Raw genomic sequence first — 25,253 nt, forward strand, 5'->3', positions numbered from 1 at the left:
AGTTGCCACTCAGGTTAATAGGGCTGTTAAGAAGGCATATGGTGTGCTCCCCTTTATCAGCAGGGGGATTGAGTTTCGGAGCCACAAGGTCATGCTGCAGCTGTACATAACTCTGGTGCGGCCACACCTGGAGTACTGCGTGCAGTTCTGGTCACCACATTATAGGAAGGATGTGGAAGCTTTGGAAAGGGTTCAGAGGAGATTTACTAGGATGTTGCCTGGTGTGGAGGGAAGGTCTTACGAGGAATGGCTCAGGGAATTGAGGTTGTTTTCGTTAGAGAGGAGAAGGCTGAGAGGTGACTTAATAGAGACATATAAGATAGTCAGAGGGTTAGATAGGGTGGACAGTGAGAGTCTTTTTCCTCGGATGGTGATGACCAACACGAGGGGACATAGCTTTAAATTGAGGGGTGGTAGATATAGGACAGATATCAGAGGCAGTTTCTTTACTCAGAGAGTAGTAGGGGTGTGGAACGCGCTGCTTGCAACAGTAGTAGACTCGCCAACTTTAAGGGCATTTAAGTGGTCACTGGATAGACATATGGATGAAAATGGAATAGTGTAGGTCAGATAGGCTTCAGATGGTTTCACAGGTCGGCGCAACATCGAGGGCCGAAGGGCCCGTACTGCGCTGTAATGGTCTATGTTCTATCTATGTTCTATGATCCAGTCCAGCAAGTTCAGCCAGTCGCTGAAGGGTGGGGTGGGGCAGGTACAGCCTCGCCTAACTCTGCCTACACCCAAGCTCCATGAGGTTTCCTTCCCCCAACACAGCCGGGGATTATTGCAGTGACCATTCGGACGGAGGTGAGCTGACTGACAGGTGAGCTTAGGCTGTCTGATCCAACCGCTTTCCAATCGATTCGGGAAGTTCTCACGTTTATCCTCAATTCTTCCTGCACAGTGCCTGCAGAATGCACCGTCACATTTGACCTGAAAGTAGAGATTTGAGGAGCTCACCTTGCCAGGGGTCTTCTTGCACGATTCACCGCTTCCAAGTCGGTGTACCGCAGGTCCAGCTGGCAGCCGACCAAAATGACGGGCGCCCGGGGGCAAAAATGTTTAATCTCCTGGTACCACATGGTCTTCACATGGTGCAGGGAGTTGGGATTTGCAATGGAGAAGCAGAGCACAACCACGTCAGACCTGAGCAAGCGAGAGAGAGACAAGACATGAACACATTACAATTCCAGATGAAACTGGGGCTGGTGTACAGTGACATAACCTTTCTGTAGGTTTTGAGATTGATGTGTTTCAGGAGCTGGATTGCATCACTTAAAACATACAGAACAGGAAAGGACATTCACCTCCCGGGTCCATGCTAAAGCCCCTCCCACCCTATTAGTATATCATAGAAACATAGAGAATAGAAGCAAGAGGAGGCCATTCGGCCCTTCGAGCCAGCTTCGTCATTCATTATGATGACTGATTATCCAACTCAGTAGCTTGTTCCTGCGTTCTCCCCATGTCCTTTGATCCCTTTCATCCAAGTGTTGTATCTAACTCCGAAACTTACAATGTTTTGGCCTCAACTACTTTCTGTGGTAGTGAATTCCACAGGCTGACCACTCTCTGGGTGAAGAAATTTCTCCTCCTCTCTGTCCTAAATGGTCTACCCCGTATTCTCTGGCTGTGACCGCTGGTTCTAGACTCCCCCACCATCAGAAACATCATTCGTCCATCTACCCTGTCCAGTCCTGTTTAATTGTTGGTAATACTGGCATGTCATTTTATTGCTTCTTGGAATGTGGGTGAGGCTGCATCTCGTTGTAATTGTAGGTTTCTAAGAGATCCCCCCCTCATCGTTCTAAACTCCAGTGCCTCAATCTCTCCAAACACGTCAGTCCCACCACCCCTGGAATCAGTCCATACAATTTAATCTAATCAATCTCCTCCTTTCTCCCTATTACGTTTATCTCGCCTCCCCTTAAATGCATCAATGATTTGCTGAATTTTAAAAAAAAATTGAGGTCTGTAAGAGCTAATTACTCCAAATGCAGCTATGTACAGTAAAGGATTAAATCAACGTAGTTTCAGCCTCTGTGTTTGTAAGTGAGTTACACGCGTCAATGAAATCGCTGCTGGTTTCAATGAAAAAAAACCCCAAAATAAAATTCAAGTGAATAAACGTGTTGCAGAGGAACATCCGCTGGATGTTTGTTCTCAGGTGATTAGACTGGCCGAGTTTTCAGTATGATGCAGCAGTGTCCTTTCCAGAGGTAAAGGTCAGCGAGCGATACAGCTGAACAAAACCCCAGGGATGCTGCATTGCACCGAGAATAGCCTGTCCCAGCTGAGAGCTGCCATGGCCCACATTCACCACAATCACACTCTCTCATTCCAGTTTGGTTCAGGAAATACAGAATCAGTGAAAAGCATTTGAGCTCTGTGCAGTCTCCTTATCCCGAGGTCGCAGCGGTTCTCTCTGAAAATAAGCCTCGCAGGGTATCACAAGTCATATCTTTCCAAAGACCTCGGATTTCTCATACCCCCGGCTGTCTCACTAATATTCCCCCCCCCCCCCCCCCCCTCACCGGCAGTTTCTTGAGTTGGAAATCTGGGGAAGGGGCATTTCCCCACTCAAACGCACCCGAGAGTGAGCTCTTCAGCTTTGACATTGCTGTACCTGCCATAGGCAAAGCGCCTGTCCTTGTGGTGATCACCAAATGTATCCCAGAGCCGCAATGACACACTCACGTCGTCGACAACATCACGTGAACGCTCCAGAACCTATGGAAAGAAAAGCCAACAGATTAAGTAGTTTTATGCAAAAGAAGGTGGCTTAAAAATGTATCCCCCCCCCCCCACCCGCAAAAGCCCCCCTGCTCCGTAATTACCAATGCAAAGGAAGCTATGATAAGCTGCATATGTCTTCTTGTCAAGTGTGTTATAGTGGTTAAGGCTGAAGGAGAGCGAGGTTCTTCAGTTGATTTGACACTCAACCCGTCTGCCCAGTGTTGAGTGACGCTCACATTGAACTGAACACATTACGAAGTGGGAACAGTGCGGGGAAGTGCGATGTGGCTAATTTCTCATGTTAAAGGTCTGAGATGCCAGCTAAGTATAGCAGTCCATGCTCTCATGGACACGTGGGAAGATGTGACGACTGGATTACTTTCGGAACATTGCATTCTGAGTATTGGGCAATTTAAGGGTTAAAAGCCTGGGATTAGAGTGTGTTTGACTGCGGTGGTCACGTTTTTGAAAATAATAATTCTGTTTTTCAGGGCTTGGGGGCTTTTTGCAGCCGGAAGGTGCAATTGACAAAGGCATGTCTTTGTTAGTCTGGGTTAATGAACTGTGGTTTGTTTGGGATGTCCCTGGGGAGTTAACAGGCTTTGCAGTCTGCAGAGATCATTTGGTTTTTCAGCTCGAAGGAGATGAGGCCATTGTTGGAGGCGAGGAAGGCAGAGAGACATGTTGATAAGCTTTAGAGAGGCAGTTTTTGGAGAAAACTGTGGAGAGAGGAATTGAATTCTGATCTCCCACAATTCTCCCACAGTGAGATGCATTGAGTGCCGCATGTTTATTTTCTTGTTGTTTAATGGGAAATTGAGTAGTAGTGGTTAAGGGGTAATTATTAGTTGTTCTTTTCAGGTGTGAAATTAAAAAGTTTGTTTTGGAAATACCCAAGTCCTTTTCCTTCGTGCAATCTCTCCTGGAGAGAATCATTCTTTACGCACAGTCTGACAAATTAACTAAAATATTGGGGTTTTGGCCCAGTATCTGAGCCACTGTTGGGGTTTGATCTGGGGTCGCAATAAAGACAGTGAAGGAAATGGACAATGTTCTTCTTGAACATGACCTTAAGTTGAATTGAAAGGGTACAACAAGAGTCAACTTTCAACTGCTAAAAAATATGCATCAGGAGTTGGTGGTGGGAAATTTTACATGTTTAACTCTGAATAATCTCCAGAGAAGTAGGGATAGTCTGGTTTGTCAAAAGTGTTCACCTCCCTGAGTAAATAAAGCACCGTGTCTTCATCGAGGCCAACTTGGGCTTGTTGTGAGAATGCTAACGACATCTGCTTTAACTGAGGAGTTGAAGAGAATGCGGAATATCCATCAATTAATATCAGAACTGGAACCTTAATCTTCCCAAACCTCTTGGCTCGCACCCAGCATTTATTGCTTGGTGGCCAAAATATCATTTTTAGAAGAGGCGAAACCCGATGTTCCATTAAAAAAAAAACTTGCATTTAAATAGTGTCATGATACGCAAACATGCAACCAATGAACACTCAGAACAGGACACAACCAATGGGCAGTCAGGACACTCAGAGGTGGCATCACCACAAGGGGGCATGACATAAACACTATAAAAGGGATGAGGCACTCACACCCTACCTCTTCCCACAGACAGACATCTAGAGATTTAGACAGGGCTGATCAGCAGCATCACACCCCGTGGCTTAAAGCAGGCTGGTGCAGTTAGACTGAGTTACTGCAGTTAGATTAGCAGAGACTCGAACTCATTTGAGAACTGTGTTAATAGTTCAATAAACACGTTGAACTCATTCCAGAGTCTGGAGCATCCTTTAGTTAAGACTGCATCAAGTAGCAGCCTGTGTTCTCCGAAGCAGCAGAACACAACAAATAGCCCCTCAAATGACCTCGGGACCTCACAAAGTGAGGGCAGCCAATAATGTAGTTTTGGAGTGGAGTTGTTGGCATCCTTCCATCGATGACGGATGATAGGCAAGCGGCAAACGATCCATTTAGGTGGGGCGCAGTGAGCGTAATCACTGATGTTTTTAAAAAAAATTAAGTGTACCCAATTCATTTTTTCCAATTTGGGGGCAATTTAGCGTGGCCCATCCACCTGCCCTACACCTTTTTGGGTTGTGGGGCGAAATCCACGCAAACACGGGGAGAATGTGGAAACTCCCCTCGGACGGTGAAGCAGAGCCGGTATCGAACCTGGGACTTGGGCGCGGTGAGGCCGCAGTGCTAACCACTGTACCACCATGCTGCCCTTTACTGATCTGATACAGGAAAAGCAGCAGTCAATCTGGGCACAGCAAGCTCCCACACAAACAGCAGTGCGATCAGGTTCGGCCGATCTGTCGTGTTGGCCAGTGTTGCGTTTCCTTCAACGCTTCAAACACAAACTCACCAATTACTCAAGTGGACTGTTAAGTTGTATTGCGAGTTATTTCTTCAGAGATGGTCGTGGTATATACACATTGCTGGAGAGCTCTTACTTGTGGGCCTTGTTCGGTCAGCTGACAGATTCCAACGGGTGTCTCACGTGACATATGACATTGTGTCTTGTCTTGATGATGTGGACAGATGATGGACATTCCCACTGAAGGACATCCTGCAACAGCGGAGAGGTGAACATTGGCCGAGCCTAGATACTCGGAAAACCTCTCTGCGAAATAGGACTGCGGGATCTCTTACATCCACCACATCCCCGTTGGAAGATGGCCTGTCCAACAATCCAGGAGCACCTGTCGATCAGTGTGGATTATGTGCCCCATTCTCCAGACTGGGGCTCGAATCCAGAACCTACTGACGGAGGCAAAACCGCCCCCGACTTGACGCACACCTCGAATAATATTCTCTCCAGTTGCATTTTGCCACACCACTCGCCTTAATGTCAAAAACATAAATTGTCTTTCATGTTCCAGTGATAAAACAATTTTTCATGCTGAATGATTTTCAGCGTCGCACAGATTTATTACCGTTATAAATAAAACCCGAACACAAACCTGCCCATGTGACCGATAACGACTTGAAGTGAATCATTTTACCATCAACAAAATCAAATTGAGACACAGGAGCTTTGGAATGGTGCAACCACAAGGTCAAGAGTTCAAATCGCACCACGGCTAAACTCAATTTACCAAATCTGACCCAAATCCACCCAGCAGAAATGCTAATCATCTCTCTCTCTCTCTCTCTCTCCACAGATCTGCCTGACCTGCTGAATATTTCCAACATCTTCCGTGTTATACCCACTGATAGGTCCAGCGACTTTTGTATGACTAATTAGCAAAAGATGCGAAAGTGAAATGAACGAGGAAAAGCTTTTTCAATGCAGCCAGTGGCGAGGGTCTGGAATGCTCTCCCTGCGAGAGCGTGGCGGAGGCAAGTTCAACCGAGGCATTCAAGACGGAATTCGGAAGGATGTGTGTGCAGGGTTAAATGGAGAGAAGGTGGGGGAGACGGCACTGGGCGAGTTGCCCATTCAGAGAGCCTCTGCGGTCCCTCTGAGCTGTAACAATTCTGTGATAAAGCAGCCCACATGGCGCTTCACTGAGCATACCCCAACAAAATGAGACCGGGAGGAAATATTCGGCAAGATGACCAAAACCTTGATCGAACAGGAGGTGTTTATTGAGCGTCTGAAAGAAAGAAAGTGAGGCTGGGAGATGAAGAGGTCTCGGAGGGAGGGGGCGGGGAAAGAGTGAGTTCCAGACCGGAGGGAACCTTTTGTAATATCCCAATTGGCTGACCAATGTCGTTCATGGGACAGGAAGCAGCCAGTCCCACCTACTCTGCATTTGCATACATGATCCACTCTGACTGCCCGAGGGTGACGAGATGCAGCCTCACCCACATTCCAAGAATCAATAAAATGACATGCCAGGAATACCAACAAAAAGGAAGGACGGAAGAAAGAGGGAAAATCGACTGTGGATATCTAAGAAAATAAGGGAGAGTATCAAATTGAAGGAAAAAGCATATAAAGTGGCAAAGATTGCTGGGAGATTAGAGGACTGGGAAATCTTTAGGGGGCAACAGAAAGCTACTAAAAAAGCTATAAAGAAGAGTAAGATAGAGTATGAGAGTAAACTTGCTCAGAATATAAAAACAGACAGTAAAAGTTTTTAACAAATATATAAGACAACAAAGAGTGGCTAAGGTAAATATTGGTCCTTTAGAGGATGAGAAGGGAGTTTTAATAATGGGAAATGAGGAAATGGCTGAGGAACTGAACAGGTTTTTTGGGTCGGTCTTCACAGTGGAAGACACAAATAACATGCCAGCGACTGATAGAAATGAGGCTATGACAGGTGAGGACCTTGAGAGGATTGTTATCACTAAGGAGGGAGTGATGGGCAAGATAATGGGGCTAAAGGTAGACAAGTCTCCTGGCCCTGATGGAATGCATCCCAGAGTGCTAAAAGAGATGGCTAGGGAAATTGCAGATGCACTAGTGATAATTTACCGAAATTCACTAGACTCTGGGGTGGTCCCGGTGGATTGGAAATTAGCAAATGTGACGCCACTGTTTAAAAAAGGAGGTAGGCAGAAAGCAGGAAATTATAGGCCAGTGAGCTTAACTTCGGTAGTAGGGAAGATGCTGGAATCTATCATCAAGGAAGAAATTGCGAGGCATCTGGATAGAAATTGTCCCATTGGGCAGACGCAGCATGGGTTCGTAAAGGGCAGGTCATGCCTAACTAATTTAGTGGAATTTTTTGAGGACATTACCAGTGCAGTAGATAACGGGGAGCCGATGGATGTGGTATATCTGGATTTCCAGAAAGCCTTTGACAAGGTGCCACACAAAAGGTTGCTGCATAAGATAAAGATGCATGGCATTAAGGGTAAAGTAGTAGCATGGATAGAGGATTGGTTAATTAATAGAAAGCAAAGAGTTGGGATAAATGGGTGTTTCTCTGGTTGGCAATCAGTAGCTAGTGGTGTCCCTCAGGGATCCGTGTTGGGCCCACAATTGTTTACAATTTACATAGATGATTTGGAGTTGGGGACCAAGGGCAATGTGTCCAAGTTTGCAGATGACACTAAGATGAGTGGTAAAGCGAAAAGTGCAGAGGATACTGGAAGTCTGCAGAGGGATTTGGATAGGTTAAGTGAATGGGCTAGGCTCTGGCAGATGGAATACAATGTTGACAAATGTGAGGTTATCCATTTTGGTAGGAATAACAGCAAACGGGATTATTATTTAAACGATAAAATATTAAAGCATGCCGCTGTTCAGAGAGACTTGGGTGTGCTAGTGCATGAGTCACAGAAGGTTGGTTTACAAGTGCAACAGGTGATTAAGAAGGCAAATGGAATTTTGTCCTTCATTGCTAGAGGGATGGAGTTTAAGACTAGGGAGGTTATGTTGCAATTGTATAAGGTGTTAGTGCGGCCACACCTGGAGTATTGTGTTCAGTTTTGGTCTCCTTACTTGAGAAAGGACGTACTGGCACTGGAGGGTGTGCAGAGGAGATTCACTAGGTTAATCCCAGAGCTGAAGGGGTTGGATTATGAGGAGAGGTCGAGTAGACTGGGACTGTACTCGTTGGAATTTAGAAAGATGAGGGGGGATCTTATAGAAACATATAAAATTATGATGGGAATAGATAGGATAGATGCGGGCAGGTTGTTTCCACTGGCGGGTGACAGCAGAACTAGGGGACATAGCCTCAAAATAAGGGGAAGTAGATTTAGGACTGAGTTTAGGAGGAACTTCTTCACCCAAAGGGTTGTGAATCTATGGAATTCCTTGCCCAGTGAAGCAGTTGAGGCTCCTTCATTACATGTTTTTAAAGTAAAGATAGATAGTTTTTTGAAGAATAAAGGGATTAAGGGTTATGATATTCGGGCCGGAAAGTGCAGCTGAGTCCACAAAAGATCAGCCATGATCTAATTGAATGGCGGAGCAGGCTCGAGGGGCCAGATGGCCTACTCCTGCTCCTAGTTCTTATGTTCTTATGTACTCAAGATGCAAGCATAAATCCCACTCTTACTGTATTTTGGAACTACAATGCATCTACATTTAGTATCTAACTCCATTAAATATTAGAAAGAGTACGAACATACTAATTAAGTTATTCGGCCCCTTCTGCCAGCTATTCAATAAGATCATGGCTGATCTAACTGTGGTGTCAACTCCACATTCCTCTATCACCCAATACCCTCTGACTCTCTCGTCCACAAAGGATCTGTCGAATTCAGCCTGAAAAATATTCAGTGACCGTGCCTCCCATTCTGCTGAACTCCAATAGGTACAGACCCAATCTGTCTGTTGAATGATATGGGACAGAGGGAGGGCCATTCAGCTTGTGGCAGACACATGGGCTGCTGCCCCATGACCAGAAAATGCTGGAAATACTCATCAGGCCAGGCAGCATCTGTGAAGGAACAAGTGGGGAAATGAGAGACGGGTCTGGGGTAGCTGCAAATGGCGGCAGCAGAATTAGGGGCCGCACGGTAGCATGGTGGTTAGCATAAATGCTTCACAGCTCCAGGGTCCCAGGTTCGGTTCCCGGCTGGGTCACTGTCTGTGCGGAGTCTGCACGTCCTCCCCCTGTGTGCGTGGGTTTCCTCCGGGTGCTCCGGTTTCCTCCCACAGTCCAAAGATGTGCGGGTTAGGTGGATTGGCCATGCTAAATTGCCCGTAGTGTCCTAAAAAGTAAGGTTAAGGGGGAGTTGTTGGGTTACGGGTATAGGGTGGATACATGAGTTTGAGTAGGGTGATCATTGCTCGGCACAACATTGAGGGCCGAAGGGCCTGTTCTGTGCTGTACTGTTCTATGTTCTATGTTCTAATTATCGTCAACAGATAGCAGCAACAGAAATCACTGTGGCGTATCAATGTTCAGACATCGTACAGTGCTGGAATGAACCATGCTGGGCTACAGTGCACCAGAAAAAAGTGCATGTGTCACTCACCTCTTGGCACACACGGTACTGGTCAATGGCCCAGACTGTTGGTACATGAGTGGCCAGGAGCTGGTATTGGGTCAGGGTAGCGTTGCACGCTCGTGCACAGATCAGCCTGGTCTTCCCCACTGCGTTGTCACCCACGACCACACACTTGATGGTTTCTACGTTTGGTCTTTCGTAGTCCATATTTGTATCCATCAACCATGGGCTAGAGGGGAGAAAGAGAATGATCACATTAAAAAAAAAAAATGCACAAACTGGAAAATAAAGTTTCAAACTGCGCGTGGCTTTATTCCCGCTGGGGAACTAAGCTCGCAGCACGGAATGGCCATTCGGCACACCGTGCCTGTGCCAGCCCTTGGCAGGAGTCATGCAAAAATTAACCCCCCCCCCCCCCTGCTTTCTCCGCATAAACCTCTCGAGATGAACACATAAACCTGCAGTAAATTGTGACACCGTGCGTGCTCCAAGATTGAACGGGAAATTGATATCCGAACAATAAACTCGATATCCGAAAAGGAATTGTCTGGCACACAGGATGTGTCTCAAAGCTCAAATACAGTTCAGCTGCGACCCAGGTTTCAATGTCACACCACGTGTTATCTCTTATTTAGACCACACTATACATAGATTTTCACTGTCGCCCTGCGACCCCATTTGCTAATATTGCAAAGGAGGCGTATCTTTTTGTATTTTTTATAAATTTGAAGTGCCCAATTCTCTTTCTTTTTCCAATTAAAAGGGCAATTTAGCGCGGCCAATCCACCTACCCTGCACATCTTTGGGTTGTGGGGTTGAGACCCACGCAGACACGGGGAGAATGTGCGAACTCCACACGGGCAGTGACCCAGAGCTGGGATCGAACCTGGAACCTCGGCGCCGTGAGGCAGCAGGGCTAACCACTGCGCCACCTACCAAGGAGGTGTTAAATTGGTACGAAGCTCAGGCTGCAATTAAAATTCAACTTCTAACGTGCAATCCGCACTGCTTTCTCTCTCTCTCTCTCTCTCTGGCTGAAACTTCGGAAAGTGGAACGTTCCAGACTGCACTGTAATCTGAGATGCCAGCTGCCATTTATAAATAGCACAAGCATTTATCAAGAGTTCAAGTATTATGTATATACACGAGTGAATATTTCTCCAAATCCAATGTTGTTCCCCCTCACCAGAGCCATGACTGAAGGTGCAGCTGCAACCTTCCGCCTGCTCAATTTAATGGTTGAAGGACTGTATCCGGAGGACTGCAGAAAGGGAGGAATGACCCAGCTCGGAATATGGTGCAGTGATCACAGTCCATCAATCAAATCCAGGCCTGGTCTCTATTGACAGGCTAACCCGATAGGCCGGCTCATGTTCAAATGCACACTTCCAGCGGGTGGCTCAAGATCGAGGTGTGGGGGGGGGGGGAAGAGCTGAAATGGTCTTTCCCATTCCCCTGGATAAGGCTTGTATGGGCAATTCCCACACGCCTTCTGCTGCCAATCCGTCAGCTTGCTCAGTGGCGGGATCACAGGGGTCAAAACTGGGACCTCTTCAGTTCCGCAGGTCAGTGGATAAGCTCAGTGAGCCACGGTAGAAAGCCCTCGCTCGTAGGCCGATCGTACTGACCACATATTTGAACGCTCAACATGTCGGCCAGTTCTCGGCAGCTGGGATCACTGTAGCGCAGTGGTTAGCACAATTGCTTCACAGCTCCAGGGTCCCAGGTTTGATTCCCGGCTTGGGTCACTGTTCTCCCCGTGTGTGCGTGGGTTTCCTCCGGTTTCCTCCCACAGTCCAAAGGTGTGCAGGTTAGGTGGGTTGGCCATGATAAAGTGCCCTTAGTGTTGGGTGGGGTTGCTGGGTTATGGGGATAGGGTGGAGGTGTGGGCTTGGGTAGGGTGCTCTTTCCAAGCTCTCTTTCTGAGACGCAGGCTTTTACACCAGCCACCTATTTTTCATGACACTGCACACTCGATGGGCCGAATGGCCTCCTTCTGCACTGTAAACCCTATGATCACGTTTGGTGCAGGGATCAAGGGGGTCAGTCTGGAATCACGTTGTTACTTCCGTGGGGTTTAGCCGTGGCCCAGGAGGTCGCACTCACCCGCCTGCCTCCCCCAGAATGGGGAGGGTTGTCTCAGTGGACGAGCCAATGAGACGGGGTGAAACAGCTTTGAGGTGGAATAAAAGCCCTGGTTTCTCTCAGATCTCTGAGACGCAGTCAGCAGGCTTTTACATCAGCCATCTATTTTTCATGACACTGAATGCAAAGCAGAACGCTGAAGTCAAGTCCAAACTGGGCGATGATCTATTTATAGGCACAGTGAGGGCTGGGTAATCTGGAGTGCTGTCGGAATTGTTCTGCACATCACACGGAGCAGATCTAATTTCAGGCAGACAATACTCTCAGGTTTTTAGCTGTGACATTAGCCACTGTCAGATGACACAATAAAGGGCACAGTCAGCATGTGTCTGTACAACACCAGGCTGCAATGGTTTCTGCTCAGGCACTCAATCCAACGGCGCAACGCCATCCAGATCGCCGACAACTGAGCCCGGCTCGCTGTGGCCGAAAGGAGGTTTTAGCTTGCAGCCATGGAGGGTGGCGATGGAGTCGCCAACTTTCCTTCCATCACCTGGTTGACCAGGGATCTCTACTGCTCTTACCGTCCGCTACGGACGGGTGTTGAAAGGATTAGCGGGCTGACCTTCTCAACCAGTCTGGCCACGTCCTGAACTCACCTTCCTTGGCCATCCAGGCCTGGAGAGGGAATTGAACCTGGAGCTTCCGAGGCAGTGACGTGGTCCACTGCACCACTAGACCCCCTACCCAGATGAGGAACCAAATACCAAATACCCACTCTCGTCCCATTTCCCTTCAGATCTTCGGATAACAAAAATCCAGAAGATATAAAGTTGCAATCGACGTAGCATCAATTCCCATTTGTCGGAGTGCGTTCCAAACCTCAACCACCCTTTGTGTGCAGGAGGTGCTCCCTCACAACACTCCAGAAGGGTTTGGCTTCAACTTCTAACTTCTGCCCCCCTGGCCTTTGACTCACCAACAAGTGGAAACAGCCTCTCTATGTCTACCCCATTTTTTTCCCCTTCATATCTTGAAATCTTTGACCCAATGTTAAAATCTCAGTTGATGTTACAACTGGACGGAAAGATGCCAGTATGGAGCCCTGGCTCAAACTTTCTTTTTCTTTATAAACGTGGAGGAAGAGTGTCACGGGACCGCTAATTAGTCTAAACCGCTTTTACACAAACTCCGATCCATAGATATTTCAACTCGTGCTCCACGGGTTGTAGTCAAACCTCACAAACTTGAAAGTCACTTCAGATATCTTTCTAGCATCTCAGCCTTCTTCTCAGTTTAGTCTGCCTTGACTGAATAATTCACTGTTCTAGTACCTTTAACCTCAGACATCTTGGAAACTTCTCTCCACTTAACCCATTTCTTCACCTTCAGTTCTACAGTTTCCTCAAGTCACTGCTCTTCAGATCTCTAAACTTTAGAGTATCCAATTTGTTTTTTCTCCTAATTGAGAGGCAATTTAGCAGTGGCTAACTCCTACCCTGCACACTCTTTGGGTTGTGGGGGTGAGACCCACGCAGACACTGGAAGAATATGCAAACTCCACATGGACAGTGATCCGGGGCCGGGATCGAACCCGGGTCCTCAGCGCTGTGAGGCAGCAGTGCTAACCACTGCGCCACGGTGCTGCCCACGACACTTATTTCCTTAACCAATACTCCATGGTGTAACTTTGCTTCTCGCAGAGCTGAGCGATGTTCCTCCTCTACCCTTCTGAACCTTCGAACAGAGCTGTGACAGCCGCCTTCTCCCTCACGACCTATCTCCAACTGCAATCATAGCTAAACTGAAACTTAAAACCTTCTCAATCTTACAAGGCCCCAGTTGCTAAGCAGCACCCACATGCTTATCCCTTTAATTTATTCTTCACACCACAGCCCTCTCTAAGCAGAACAGAAACACAGTTAGAACCTACCCAACCCCAAACATACAAACATCTTTCTCAGCATGAATCGAACTCCAGGCTTTGCCCCTCCCCCTCTGGCAGAGAAACATTAAATTAAACCCACTTCAAACTGCATCTTATTTCCAATGTTTACCAGGACAAATATAAATCCCTCAAAGCAACCCCTATTTTCCTAACATCCACTCTCTTTTTAGATTCTAGAGGCTACAACCCGAGCTGGTGGCCTTGGAGACCATGGGTCATTCTCGCAAACCTCTGCTACACTTGCTCAAAGGCCAATTTATCCTTCCGACTTCAACCAAGTGCCAAGGAGAAGCCGTACTGTACGTTCTCCATAGGGAGGGGGAGACACTCAAATCACCCTCACCACTACAGCCACAGGGAAGTGGATGAATTCAGGAGTGTGGCCAATATCACCTCGTAGGGAACCTATCTGGGTGCTCGGGGATGGGTCGTCCATTCACTGTGAGCTCAAGAACCTTCTTTGATCACCTACCAGGCACCAAACACCGGTTGTGGCTCGAGTTGTTCCTGGTCTCGTGGCATAACCAATTAACTATCACATTTGTCACTCTAATTATCACAGGAGTGTGCACTTGAAAATAATTCAGATATGAGCAGGGACTGGGCGAAGTATACATCAACATCTTTGATTCAATACAGTATCGCATCACATCACCGTGATAATCCAACACAACCAATCCAGTCTTGCAATCCCCAACACAACCAATCCAGTTGGGGCCTCACGGTAGCATGGTGGTTAGCATCAATGCTTCACAGCTCCAGGGTCCCAGGTTCGATTCCCGGCTGGGTCACTGTCTGTGTGGAGTCTGCACGTCCTCCCCGTGTGTGCGTGGGTTTCCTCCGGGTGCTCCGGTTTCCTACCAGTCCAAAGATGTGCGGGTTAGGTGGATTGGCCATGCTAAATTGCCCGTAGTGTAAGGTTAATGGGGGGATTGTTGGGTTACGGGTATACGGGTTACGTGGGTTTAAGTAGGGTGATCATTGCTCGGCACAACATCGAGGGCCGAAGGGCCTGTTCTGTGCTGTACTGTTCTATTCTATTCTATAACCAAAGGTAGCTGAATAAGTTATCACCATCTGGAACCACCTAGTCGATCTGAATGTGCTTCAACTCGCCTCCCCGAGCTCCGATAGAGCCGGTCTGGAGTATAACCACAGCGAGAGTCTGAGTACAGCACGGGTGGTCACTGAATCAAACCAAAGAGATAGCCTTGGGATACTGCCTGATGGACGGTATTGAATGTGCCACCAGATAAAGCAATCTCCACACGGACAGTAACCCAGAGCCGGGATCGAACCTGGGACCTCGGCGCCGTGAGACGGCAGTGCTAACCACTGCGCCACCGTGCTGCCCTCAAAAACTGTTCCACTTCTAACATTCCCCACTTCTAGGGCAGCACGATGGTGCAGTGGGTTAGCACTGCTGCCTCACGGCGCCAAGGTCCCAGGTTCGATCCCGACTCTGGGTCACTGTCCGTGTGGAGTTTGCACATTCTCCCCGTGTCTGCGTGGGTCTTACCCCCACAACCCAAAGATGTGCAGGGTAGATGGAGTGGCCACGCTAAATTGCCCCTTGATTGGGAAAAAAAGAATTGGGTACTCTAAATTTCTTTTAATAAAAGACAATTAAAAAAAAACATCCCCCACTTCTTACAAAAGATAGCCAACCTTGAAGATCTTATCTCTGTGAACACAGACGCTGTGTATTTTTAAAAATTTATTTTCCAGTGTCTGCACAGCATTGTGTGTGCCGGGGTTAAGGGGGAGGGGGAAAAGAGAAAGCTACACTTGCATGAAAGCTTTTCCATGGATATCAAGTTGAAAATATCGATCACACTCCGACTCACAGTGCTGCACGGAACCAAGTGAAGGTAGATGCTCAAACACTTCAAGACGAATTCAGACAGTTCACTTTCCCCAAAGCCTTTGAAGGGCCCTTTCATCAGAATCTCAAAGTCCAGGCACAGCGGATCACAGTTATCAAGGTGCGGAAAACAGAAGGAGGCCTGTGCGAAACAAACACCGGAAAAGATCTATTGGGTCTAAGGCCTGTCTGGCTGCAAATTCAAGGTGATTCTGTATAAAACAGGAAAGGCCCTGATATGCTGCTGTGGTGAACAGGTAAACTCAAATACCTCTCTTTCCTATTTTATCAAAGGTATTTAATTCTGACCAATTAAAGTCTCTGCTACAGTAATTTAAGGCGAGCGTACCTTTGTGTTTGTCTGGGAGAATCAGACAGTACAATTTCAAAGCTTGGTTGAAGAATACCGATAGATGACTCACTCCGCTGAAGACTTCGATTCATGAACTTCACAATCGCTCTTCACAACTCCCGTAACATCACAATTCCCGTAACAGCCTCCCCGAACAGGCGCCGGAATGTGGCGACTAGGGGCTTTTCACAGTAACTTCATTTGAAGCCTACTCGTGACAATAAGCGATTTTCATTTCATTTCTTGAACCTCCTGATTTTTGCTGAACAGATGTTATATTTTATTGGGCAGTTCATTGATGATGGACATTGGTTAGCACTGCTGCCTCACAGCGCCAGGGACCCGGGTTCAATTGCAGCCTTGGTGACTCTCTGTGTGGAGTCTGCATGTACTCCCCGTGTCTGCGTGGGTATCCTCCGGGTGCTCCGGTTTCTAAAGATGCGCAGGTTAGTTGGATTGTCCACAATGAATGTGTCCCAACAGTTAGGTGGGATTACGGGGACAGGGCGGGGAATCATGTCTGGGCAAGGTGCTCTTCCAGAGAGTCGGTGCAGACTCGATGGGCCGAATGTCCACCTTCTGCACTCTAAGGATTCTAGGATCTGGAAACAGAGGCTTTCTTCGAATCGACCGAGCTAATAATTAGCCGTGTCAGATGATCTTCGAGCATGGAAATCCGTTTGATATTTTACAAGCAGCACTAATCGTCGCTGATTCCTGTTTACTCCAACATTCCTGGGGTTTTTTCAAGTCCCAAAGCACAGGAATAAACAGTCGACAATGTAAAAATACACCTGCATGGGAGCAGTGTGCAGCACCCGCTGGCAATGTTAGGTGGCCTGTGTGTAACTTCAGTCAAGGACATCACATGGCTTGCTGGTGGGTGTAGGTTGTCTATTGTGCTGCATTTCCAATGGGTGGAGCTGATGGGCCAGAGAACCTCCTTTGCCTGCCCCGCGTTGGTCAAACACTTATGCTTCTGAGTTATGATGGGCATAATTTCTTGCAGAAGATTATTAACGTACTGGATGATGGAGTTTTGTGGGTGACACAAGGAAAACGGGTGCAGTTTAAGAAGATAGCCAGCTGTGGTGGTTGGATCATAAGCATCTCTCCCAGTTTCACCGGGAACACAACAGGCGAAGGTGGCTTTGTGAGAAGTATTTAACATTTCCAGAATGGGTGTACAGAAGCCAAGTATGTTTGCAGTGCCATGCCTGTGGGTGGAGAAGGAGCACACTGCGGTGCCAATCAGTAATGCCAGCTGTCAGTTCCTGACTTAATCTCTTTAGCATTTCTACTCCACAGTCTTGAAGCCCACACATCGGGTCCAGGAAAACTCTAATTCCATGATGGTTGACGCTGGATTTGAAAAGTACACAAAGAGTTGGCAGGCCTGATTTTGATTTCTGTCCCAGTTATCAAAACAGCCACCGATCACGTAGAACCTCACAGATCCGAGGTTAAGTGCGTCGTACTCTCCCGTGGCAGTCAGCAAGTTCCAAATCTCACTCCGGGACCCGAGCACAAGCATTCAAGACTGATACTTTCATGCAGCACTGTGGGAGTACTGTCGGGTGTGCTTGCTTCAGGGTCAGACATTCCTCTGGGACAAGAATAAAATACCTCCTGACAATATTTCAAAGGAGAGCCAGGTTGTTATCCCCAGTGTCCTGGTCATTATTCAAAGCGGCACGGTAGCACAGTGGTCAGCACTGTTGCATCACAGCCCCAGGCTCGATTCCCGGCTTGGGTCACTGTGTGGAGTCTGCACGTTCTCCACGTGTCTCTGTGGGTTTCCACCGGGTGCTCTGCTTTCCTCCCACAAGTCCTGAAAGACGTGCTGTTATGTGATTTGGACATTCTGAATTCTCTCTCAGTAAACCCGGACGGGAGCCGGAGTGTGGCGACTAGGGGCTTTGCTTCACAGTAACTTCACTGTAGTGTTAAGGGGCTGTTTTAGCTCACCAGGCTAAATCACTGGCTTTTAAAGCAGACCAAGCAGGCCAGCAGCACGGTTCGATTCCCGTACCAGCCTCCCCGGACAGGCGCTGGAATGTGGCGACTAGGGGCTTTTCACAGTAACTTCATTGAAGCCTACTCGTGACAATAAGCGATTTTCACTTTCATGTCAGCCTACTTGTGACACTAATAAAGATGATTATTATTATAAGGACTTTGGCAAGTCTGTTGGTCACAGAAGGCACTTTGCAAATGTAAGACATTTTCTAATTTCTTTCTATGAGTTGATAGCTGTGGCTAAATTAAACTCTAATAAACAACAATGCAAATTTATGTCCAACAGTAATTTGAAAAATAGCAAGTGTGGCACTCAGCGAGAAAGAACTGTCTTCAAAAATCATTAAGTTTACAGATCGAGCCATCTGCCCCAAACATGATTTAGCATTGCACATTTGTTCTCCACCTCAACTGTTGAATTACACGTCTAATTTATAATAGAACATCTGATGAGCAAGGTGTCACTGGCTGTGAAACTATCTTTGTCTAATGTGCCATTCCATTATTAGGTAGCGTGCCCAGCGACAAAGAGACAGACGCCAAAATGAAAATGCAAGGATCCAGAGCATGTGGGAGCAGTCTCACTCAGCGCCGCCGTAGCGAGCTGTCTCAGAACATCTGCCAAGAGCTGTTAATAGCTCGCCTGTGCTCTCCGCCCACCATCCAGCACTCTTACTGGACCACTGTACATCAGCTGAGAATTACGAGAGAGCTGTTTATCACACGTGTGAGAGAAATGTGAACAGACTTTAAAATTAGTTACTTTTCCCAGGTGCAAGATATTTTTAAGCTTGGTGAACCCAAACTGTGGAAGTGTGTGTGGGCCACCGACTTAAGAATTTCCACTGTGCAACAGGTTCTCCGGGGGGGGGGGGGCTGTTCTTCCGGGTGCTCCGGTTTCCTCCCACAGTCCAAAGCTGTGCAGGTTAGGTGGATTGGCCATGATAAATTGGCCTTGAATGTCCAGAAAAGGGTAGGTGGGGTTACTGGGTTAAGGGAATAAGGTGGAGGTCTGGGATTAAGTCGGATGCTCTTTCCAATGGCCGGTGCAGACTCGATGGGCCGAATGGCCTCCTTCTGCACTGTAAATTCTACGATTCTATGCCCGCACTCGCTGATGATGTCAGTATACATATTAGTGCACACTCTATCACAATTTATGTAGCAACTTGATCATATTGCATCTCACTGTGAGCATTACGGAAGAAAATATTTTGACTGGGACACGCAAGGAGGTACAAGCTCAGATGACCAAAGGTGGGCTCAATGGAACGTCTGAGAGGTTGAAAGCATGGCAAACAGGCAAGGAGGTTCAGGGTAAAAGCAAATTACTGCGGAGGCTGGAATCTGAAACGAAAGAGAAAATGTTGGAAAATCTCAGCAGGTCTGGCAGCATCTGTGGGGAGAGAAAAGAGCGAACGTTTCGAGTCCGATTACTCTTTGTCAAAGCTAACAGAGAGAGAAAGTGGGAAATATTTATACTGTGGAGTGAGAATGAAAGATGAGTCTCCCCATGGTCCAGCGATTAACAGCAGGGGTGCTTCGGAGACCTGAACGTGATGAGCGCAGATGCCTCAGAATGGTGAGGTGGCATGGTGGCACAGTGGTTAGCACTGCTGCCTCTTGGTGCTGAGGACCTGGGTTCGATCCCGGCCCTGGGTCACTGTCCGTGTGGAGTTTGCACATTCTCCACGTGGGTCTCACCCCCACAACCCAGAAATGTGCAGGGTAGGTGGATTGGCCACGCTAAATTGCCCCTTCATTGGGGAAAAAAAAATGAATTGGGCACTCTAAATTTAAGAAAAGAACTGTTGGCACGCGAGGAGATTCCGAAGATCGGGAGTGGCAGGGCCACAGGTTGATATTTTTTACAATTGGCGTTTTTAATTCCAGGCGTTGCTTGACCCGCTGCTAATGCTGGTCAGTCAGCTCAGGGGGTAACGGGACGTGATGCAAGTGAAGACATGGGCAACAACAGTTGGTGCAGAGTGGAGTGCGGGGGCTCAGCAAAGAGTGAAGTTAAAATGACCCCGACAGTGAGAGAAACGAGCACAATCGTTGATCTGACATTTAAAAACCCTCAACCTTCACTGACTGATCTAGGACAGGAGCAACGTTCCAGCAACAGTGGTTGAACAAAGGAAATATAAGCATTTCCCCGACAGAAAATAGCCCGTTCCTCTCGGCATACAGTTTCAAACCAACTTGTTTCAACACTGACCTACCAGAAGCAGGTCGATCACATCCAGGTCTCAAATAACTTCAAACTTATTCAATCTCGCCTCGAGGATTATGGAGGAGAATTAAAAATCAAGCAGAGCAGGGATCAAAGCTGGAGTTAATGTTTTGAGTCCAATATAATTACTCTTCGGAACCCCGAAGAAGAAGAATTATGGACTCGAAAAGTTAACTCTTTGCTCTCCACAGATGCTGCTGTGTTTATCTGGCACTTTGTAGGGATTTTCCCTCACATTTGCAGCATCTGCTATATTGCTTTTGTTTTTACTTCAATCAAAACTGGACACTTCCTCGTCAGCCAGCTGCAAGGATCTTGTTTTCCTGCTGCAAATATTGAGCAGCATGTGGTGGAAACGAACAACATCACAGCAAACTGAGTAAGTTTTAAATTGCTCAGCTTCACTTTGCACGGTCATGTATCCCATCTCTTTATGTGGGGCCTTGCTACGCTCAAATTGGCCTCTTTTGCAATATCGCACAGGTGAGTGCACTTGGAAAGTACTTCATTGGCGATGGTGTGCTTTGGTCATGAAGCTGCTACTCCAATCAAACTTCTTTCATTTCCTCAACATGAAGATTGTTGAGTTTGATAACCCGCACGAATCTTACGGGGTGGCAGCAATTAACTTCTCCGTGAAACCTGCAGAATACGAGCTCCCCCATTAAGGGGGCTGGGGACCACTCAACAATCCATAGCTGTGCGATATATGAAGCCGGCCAATTAGGCAGAGGCAAGGCAGACCCAGTCTGAAGACCCGCATAGCCAGACATAGGAACAGCTTCTTCCCCACAGCTACTAGACTCCTCAACGACTCCCCCTCGGACTGATCTGTTCCCTGTAAGAACACTATTCACGACGCCCTCTGCTCCTCTTGCTCGTGTATTTGCTTTGTTTGGGCCCTTGTTCCGCACTGTAACCAATCACTGTTTGTCGATGTGCTCTGTTGATTATTCTTTTTTTGTCTACTATGTACGTACTGTGTACGTTCCCTTGGCCGCAGAAAAATACTTTCCACTGTACTTTGGTCCATGTGATAAAAAAATCAAATGATCTGCTGTGCGATTATATATATATATATATATATATATATATATATATATATATATATATGTTATTGTAAATACACTAAGTTTCTTTGAACTACTTGGTGTGGACTCCTCTGTGGCCTTATAAAACCAAGTGAGCCACATTGGACACTTCATCCACCCAAAGGAAGCCTACTTGGTAATAATTTCCACGTCATTCCTCAAGAGTGAATTAGACTACAGAATGCACGCATAAGATTGCCTTCGGGGTGGAATCCTTCCACCCTTACTTGCACGTTCCTCCAATCCCACGCTATCTGGTTGCCTCTTAACTTCTTTCAGGGTTGAACACTGAAGACTGCCTCATCAATGTCACCCACCGTCTCAGGACAGTTGGTGAATGTGTGCGGATCCGGTGGAAAAACAGGATCAGAATTGACAGTTCTCTTGCTAATTGTTGTGCCTCCTGATACTCAAGGTACTGGAGTATTGAGCCACACACACACACACACACACACACACACACACACACACAGTGACCACGAGACTGAACCACACACACACACAGTGACCACGAGACTGACACACACACACACACACACAGTGACCACGAGACTGAACCACACACACACACAGTGACCACGAGACTGAACCACACACACACACAGTGACCACGAGACTGAACCACCCACACAGTGACCACGAGACTGAACCACACACACACACAGTGACCACGAGACTGAACCACACACACACACAGTGACCACGAGACTGAACCACACACACACACAGTGACCACGAGACTGAACCACCCACACAGTGACCACGAGACTGAACCACACACACACACACAGTGACCACGAGACTGAACCACCCACACAGTGACCACGAGACTGAACCACACACACACACAGTGACCACGAGACTGAACCACACACACACACACAGTGACCACGAGACTGAACCACACACACACACAGTGTCCACGAGACTGAACACACACACACACACAGTGACCACAAGACTGAAGTGGGGATCCACCATTCAGTTAGATCATGGCTCATTTGCACCTTAACTCCATCCATCCACGTTGCTTCCGAATTACCCTTCTCTTTCCAGCTCTCAGACGCAAGTCAAATTGGTGTCGCCCGAACTTGGACCAGAACTTGTGTACAAAGCCTAATCTGCGAGGGTTACTGATTTGCTAAATTTTACAATGGATGTTTTGTATTCCAGCTTGTGAATAATTACATGTTGAGTCATTTACTAAAACTGTTCTCACTAATGTCTGAAATCTGCAAACAGTAATAAAGAAACTGAGTTACGTCAACTGTGTTGTTTTGTGTCTGGTTCTCGTGGTTTCACAATGGAAATATTTATCCACTTTGCCATAGTTTTCAAAAGTTGAAATCCATGTCAAAAATATATTCAACTGCAAATAACCAGTGGACACAAGTGCATTGGCAAGTACAGAATCAGCTGGGGGATGGTGCGTGGGGAGAGAGTGATGTGGTGCTGAGATGACACTGGATCAGTAATCCAAAAGCTCAAGCTAATGCCTTGGGGAGCATGGGTTCAAATCCCACTCCAGCAGCTCGTGCAATTTAAATTTAACTCAGTTAACCTCAGAAATGTTGCCATTAAACCATCATGGATTTTCATTTGAAAACAAAATCTGAACAAACAATCTGCTGGCCTTACGGAGTCTGGCCTGCAGATCCACAGCAACGTGGCAGCACGGTGGCACAGTGGTTAGCACTGCTGCTTCACGGTGCCGAGGACCCAGGTTCGATCCCGGTCCCGAACAGTGTGGAATTTGCACATTCTCCCCATGTTTGCGTGGGTCTCATCCCCACACAACACAAAGATGCGTTGGGTAGGTGGATTGGCCATGCTAAATTTCCCCTTAATTGGAAAAAATATAATCAGGTACTCTAAATTAAAACAAGACTCTTACCTGTCCCCTCAAGGGCAATTCAGGATGGGCAACAAATGCCAATCCGGGGAAGCGACACCCATGTCGCACGAAAGAATAGAAAAAGTTATTTGCGCCCTGATGAACTTTGTCTCCTCTTATCTCTATTAACACAACAGGTGATTGCACTAACCGGTTAGATGGGATCTGTGAAATGCATAATTCATAATCTAATCTACAGATACATTCCTTTCGTGCACACATTAAAAATGAAAAGGTTTCATCTCTTTGCGAAGAGTTGCGTTCATTACTAACCCCTCGCACGAACTGTACAATAAAGCAAGGCTGGCTGACACGGGATTTGGGGGATATTCGGCCCCAGCAGGGCACACATGGCTGAGGGTGGGGAGAGAGAGATGGGGGGTGGGGAGAGAGAGATGGGGGGTGGGGAGAGAGAGATGGGGGGTGGGGAGAGAGAGATGGGGGGTGGGGAGAGAGAGATGGGGGGGTGGGGGAGAGAGAGAGATGGGGGGTGGGGAGAGAGGGGGTGGGGGGAGAGAGGGGGTGGGGGGAGAGAGGGGTGGGGGGTGTGGAGAGAGGGGGTGGGGGGAGAGAGGGGGTGGGGGGTGGGGGGGGGGGGAGAGAGGGGGTGGACGGTGACTCACCCTCCCTCCCGCTGATGTTGGGCGAGGCGACAAGGCTGGGAGCTGACACCACATGCCCCCCCCCCCCCCCCAGCCAGAGGGGGCTGTGTGTGACCTGGGGACAGGGGAGGGTGGAGGAACCCAGCCCTGCAGCCAGAGTGTGCACACAGCTCCCTCTCCTCTCTGTCTCCTCCGCTCTGTCTGCACCAGGAGGAGGGGGAAGAGAGCCCACATCCCCAATGCCTGTTACCAGGACAACCAGCTCCATTTAGACACTGATGGGGGGATGGAACGCCCCTTTCCCAAGACAGTACCTGGGGAAGAGGGGTGGGAGGGATATATAAATGCAGAACTGCCCGCGCCCTGGAAAATGAAAGACACAACGTACCGTGCAGAATGGTGGAAGCTGCCTGAATGAGGAAGTGCCCCCGCTCCCTCTCCTCAATGTATCGCAGTCACTGTATCCACCCGGAGAGAGTATCCATCACCGATACACCAGGGGGGCTGCCCGCAGGAACACAGCGCCTGGCTGCTGGATGGGGAGGTGGGTGTGCCAGCCCGGGGATGGTGGTGCTGGCCCTGCCCGGTGCCCCCCTGCCTGGTACCCCTCTGCCCGGTGCCCCCTCTGCCCGGTACCCCTCTCCTCCGCTCTCAGCAGCCCTCACGCTGCACCCACCTCCCACTTCATTCATAAAAATAACAAAGCTGCTGCAGCGAGCCCGGCTGGGGGGCCCGCCTCCTCCCACCGGCCCCATTGGCCGCTGCCCGCCCCGCCCCCGCCGCGTCACAATGCCCTCTCTCGATCGATTGGCCGGCCGCCACGTCCATCTGCTGACGTCAAGAAACGGCGGAAGGGCCCGCCCCCTGGGTTCACACGCTTCTTGTTTCACATTCTGCTGTGTGCTGGATTCAGCAGCTGGGAGAGGGACACAGACCTCTCTCCTCACTCCTCCTCACTCCCTCCTCACTCCCTCCCTCCTCACTCCCTCCCTCCTCACTCCCTCCTCACTCCCTCCTCACTCCCTCCTCCTCCCTCCTCACTCCTTCCTCACTCCCCACTCCCTCCCTCCTCACTCTCAAATCCCTCCCTCCTCACTCCCCACTCCCTCCCTCCTCACTCCCAAATCCCTCCCTCCTCACTCCCCACTCCCTCCCTCCTCACTCCCCACTCCCTCCCTCCTCACTCCCCCCTCACTCCCTCCCCACTCCCTGCCTCCCCACTCCCTCACTCCCCACTCCCTCCCTCCCCACTCCCTCACCCCTCACTCCCTCCTCACTCCTCACTCCTCCTCACTCCCCACTCCCTCACTCCCCACTCCTTCACTCCCCTCCCTCCTCCCTCACTTCCTCCTCACTCCCTCTCTCCTCACTCCCTCACTCCTCCCTCCCTCCCTCCCACTTCTCACTCCCTCCCTTCCTCACACCTCCCTCCACTTCTCACTCCCCCCTCCTCCCTCCCTCCCGCCTCACTCCCTCCCTCTTCACTCCCTCCCTCCCACCCCTACTCCCTCCCTCCTCACTCCCTCCCTCCTCACTCCCTCCCTCCCTCCTCA

The 25,253-nt window shown here is 48.5% G+C and overlaps 1 protein-coding gene across 1 annotated transcript in view; it reads right to left on the bottom strand.

Moving 5' to 3' along the window:
• Positions 1–24,396, bottom strand: part of rhobtb2a (Rho related BTB domain containing 2a) — a 58,046-nt gene extending 33,650 nt beyond the window's left edge. Inside the window, exons 1-4 of the mRNA XM_038785126.1 lie at positions 24,089–24,396; positions 9,637–9,838; positions 2,627–2,730; positions 961–1,146 (exon numbers count right to left, since the gene is read on the bottom strand). Coding sequence (XP_038641054.1) covers positions 961–1,146; positions 2,627–2,730; positions 9,637–9,828 — 482 coding nt within the window. The 5' untranslated portion in view covers positions 9,829–9,838; positions 24,089–24,396. The remainder of the gene's footprint in view (positions 1–960; positions 1,147–2,626; positions 2,731–9,636; positions 9,839–24,088) is intronic.
• Between the last annotated feature and the right edge of the window lie 857 nt (positions 24,397–25,253).

The sequence above is a fragment of the Scyliorhinus canicula genome, chromosome 26 (assembly GCF_902713615.1).
Source record: "Scyliorhinus canicula chromosome 26, sScyCan1.1, whole genome shotgun sequence".
Taxonomy (NCBI): domain Eukaryota; kingdom Metazoa; phylum Chordata; class Chondrichthyes; order Carcharhiniformes; family Scyliorhinidae; genus Scyliorhinus; species Scyliorhinus canicula.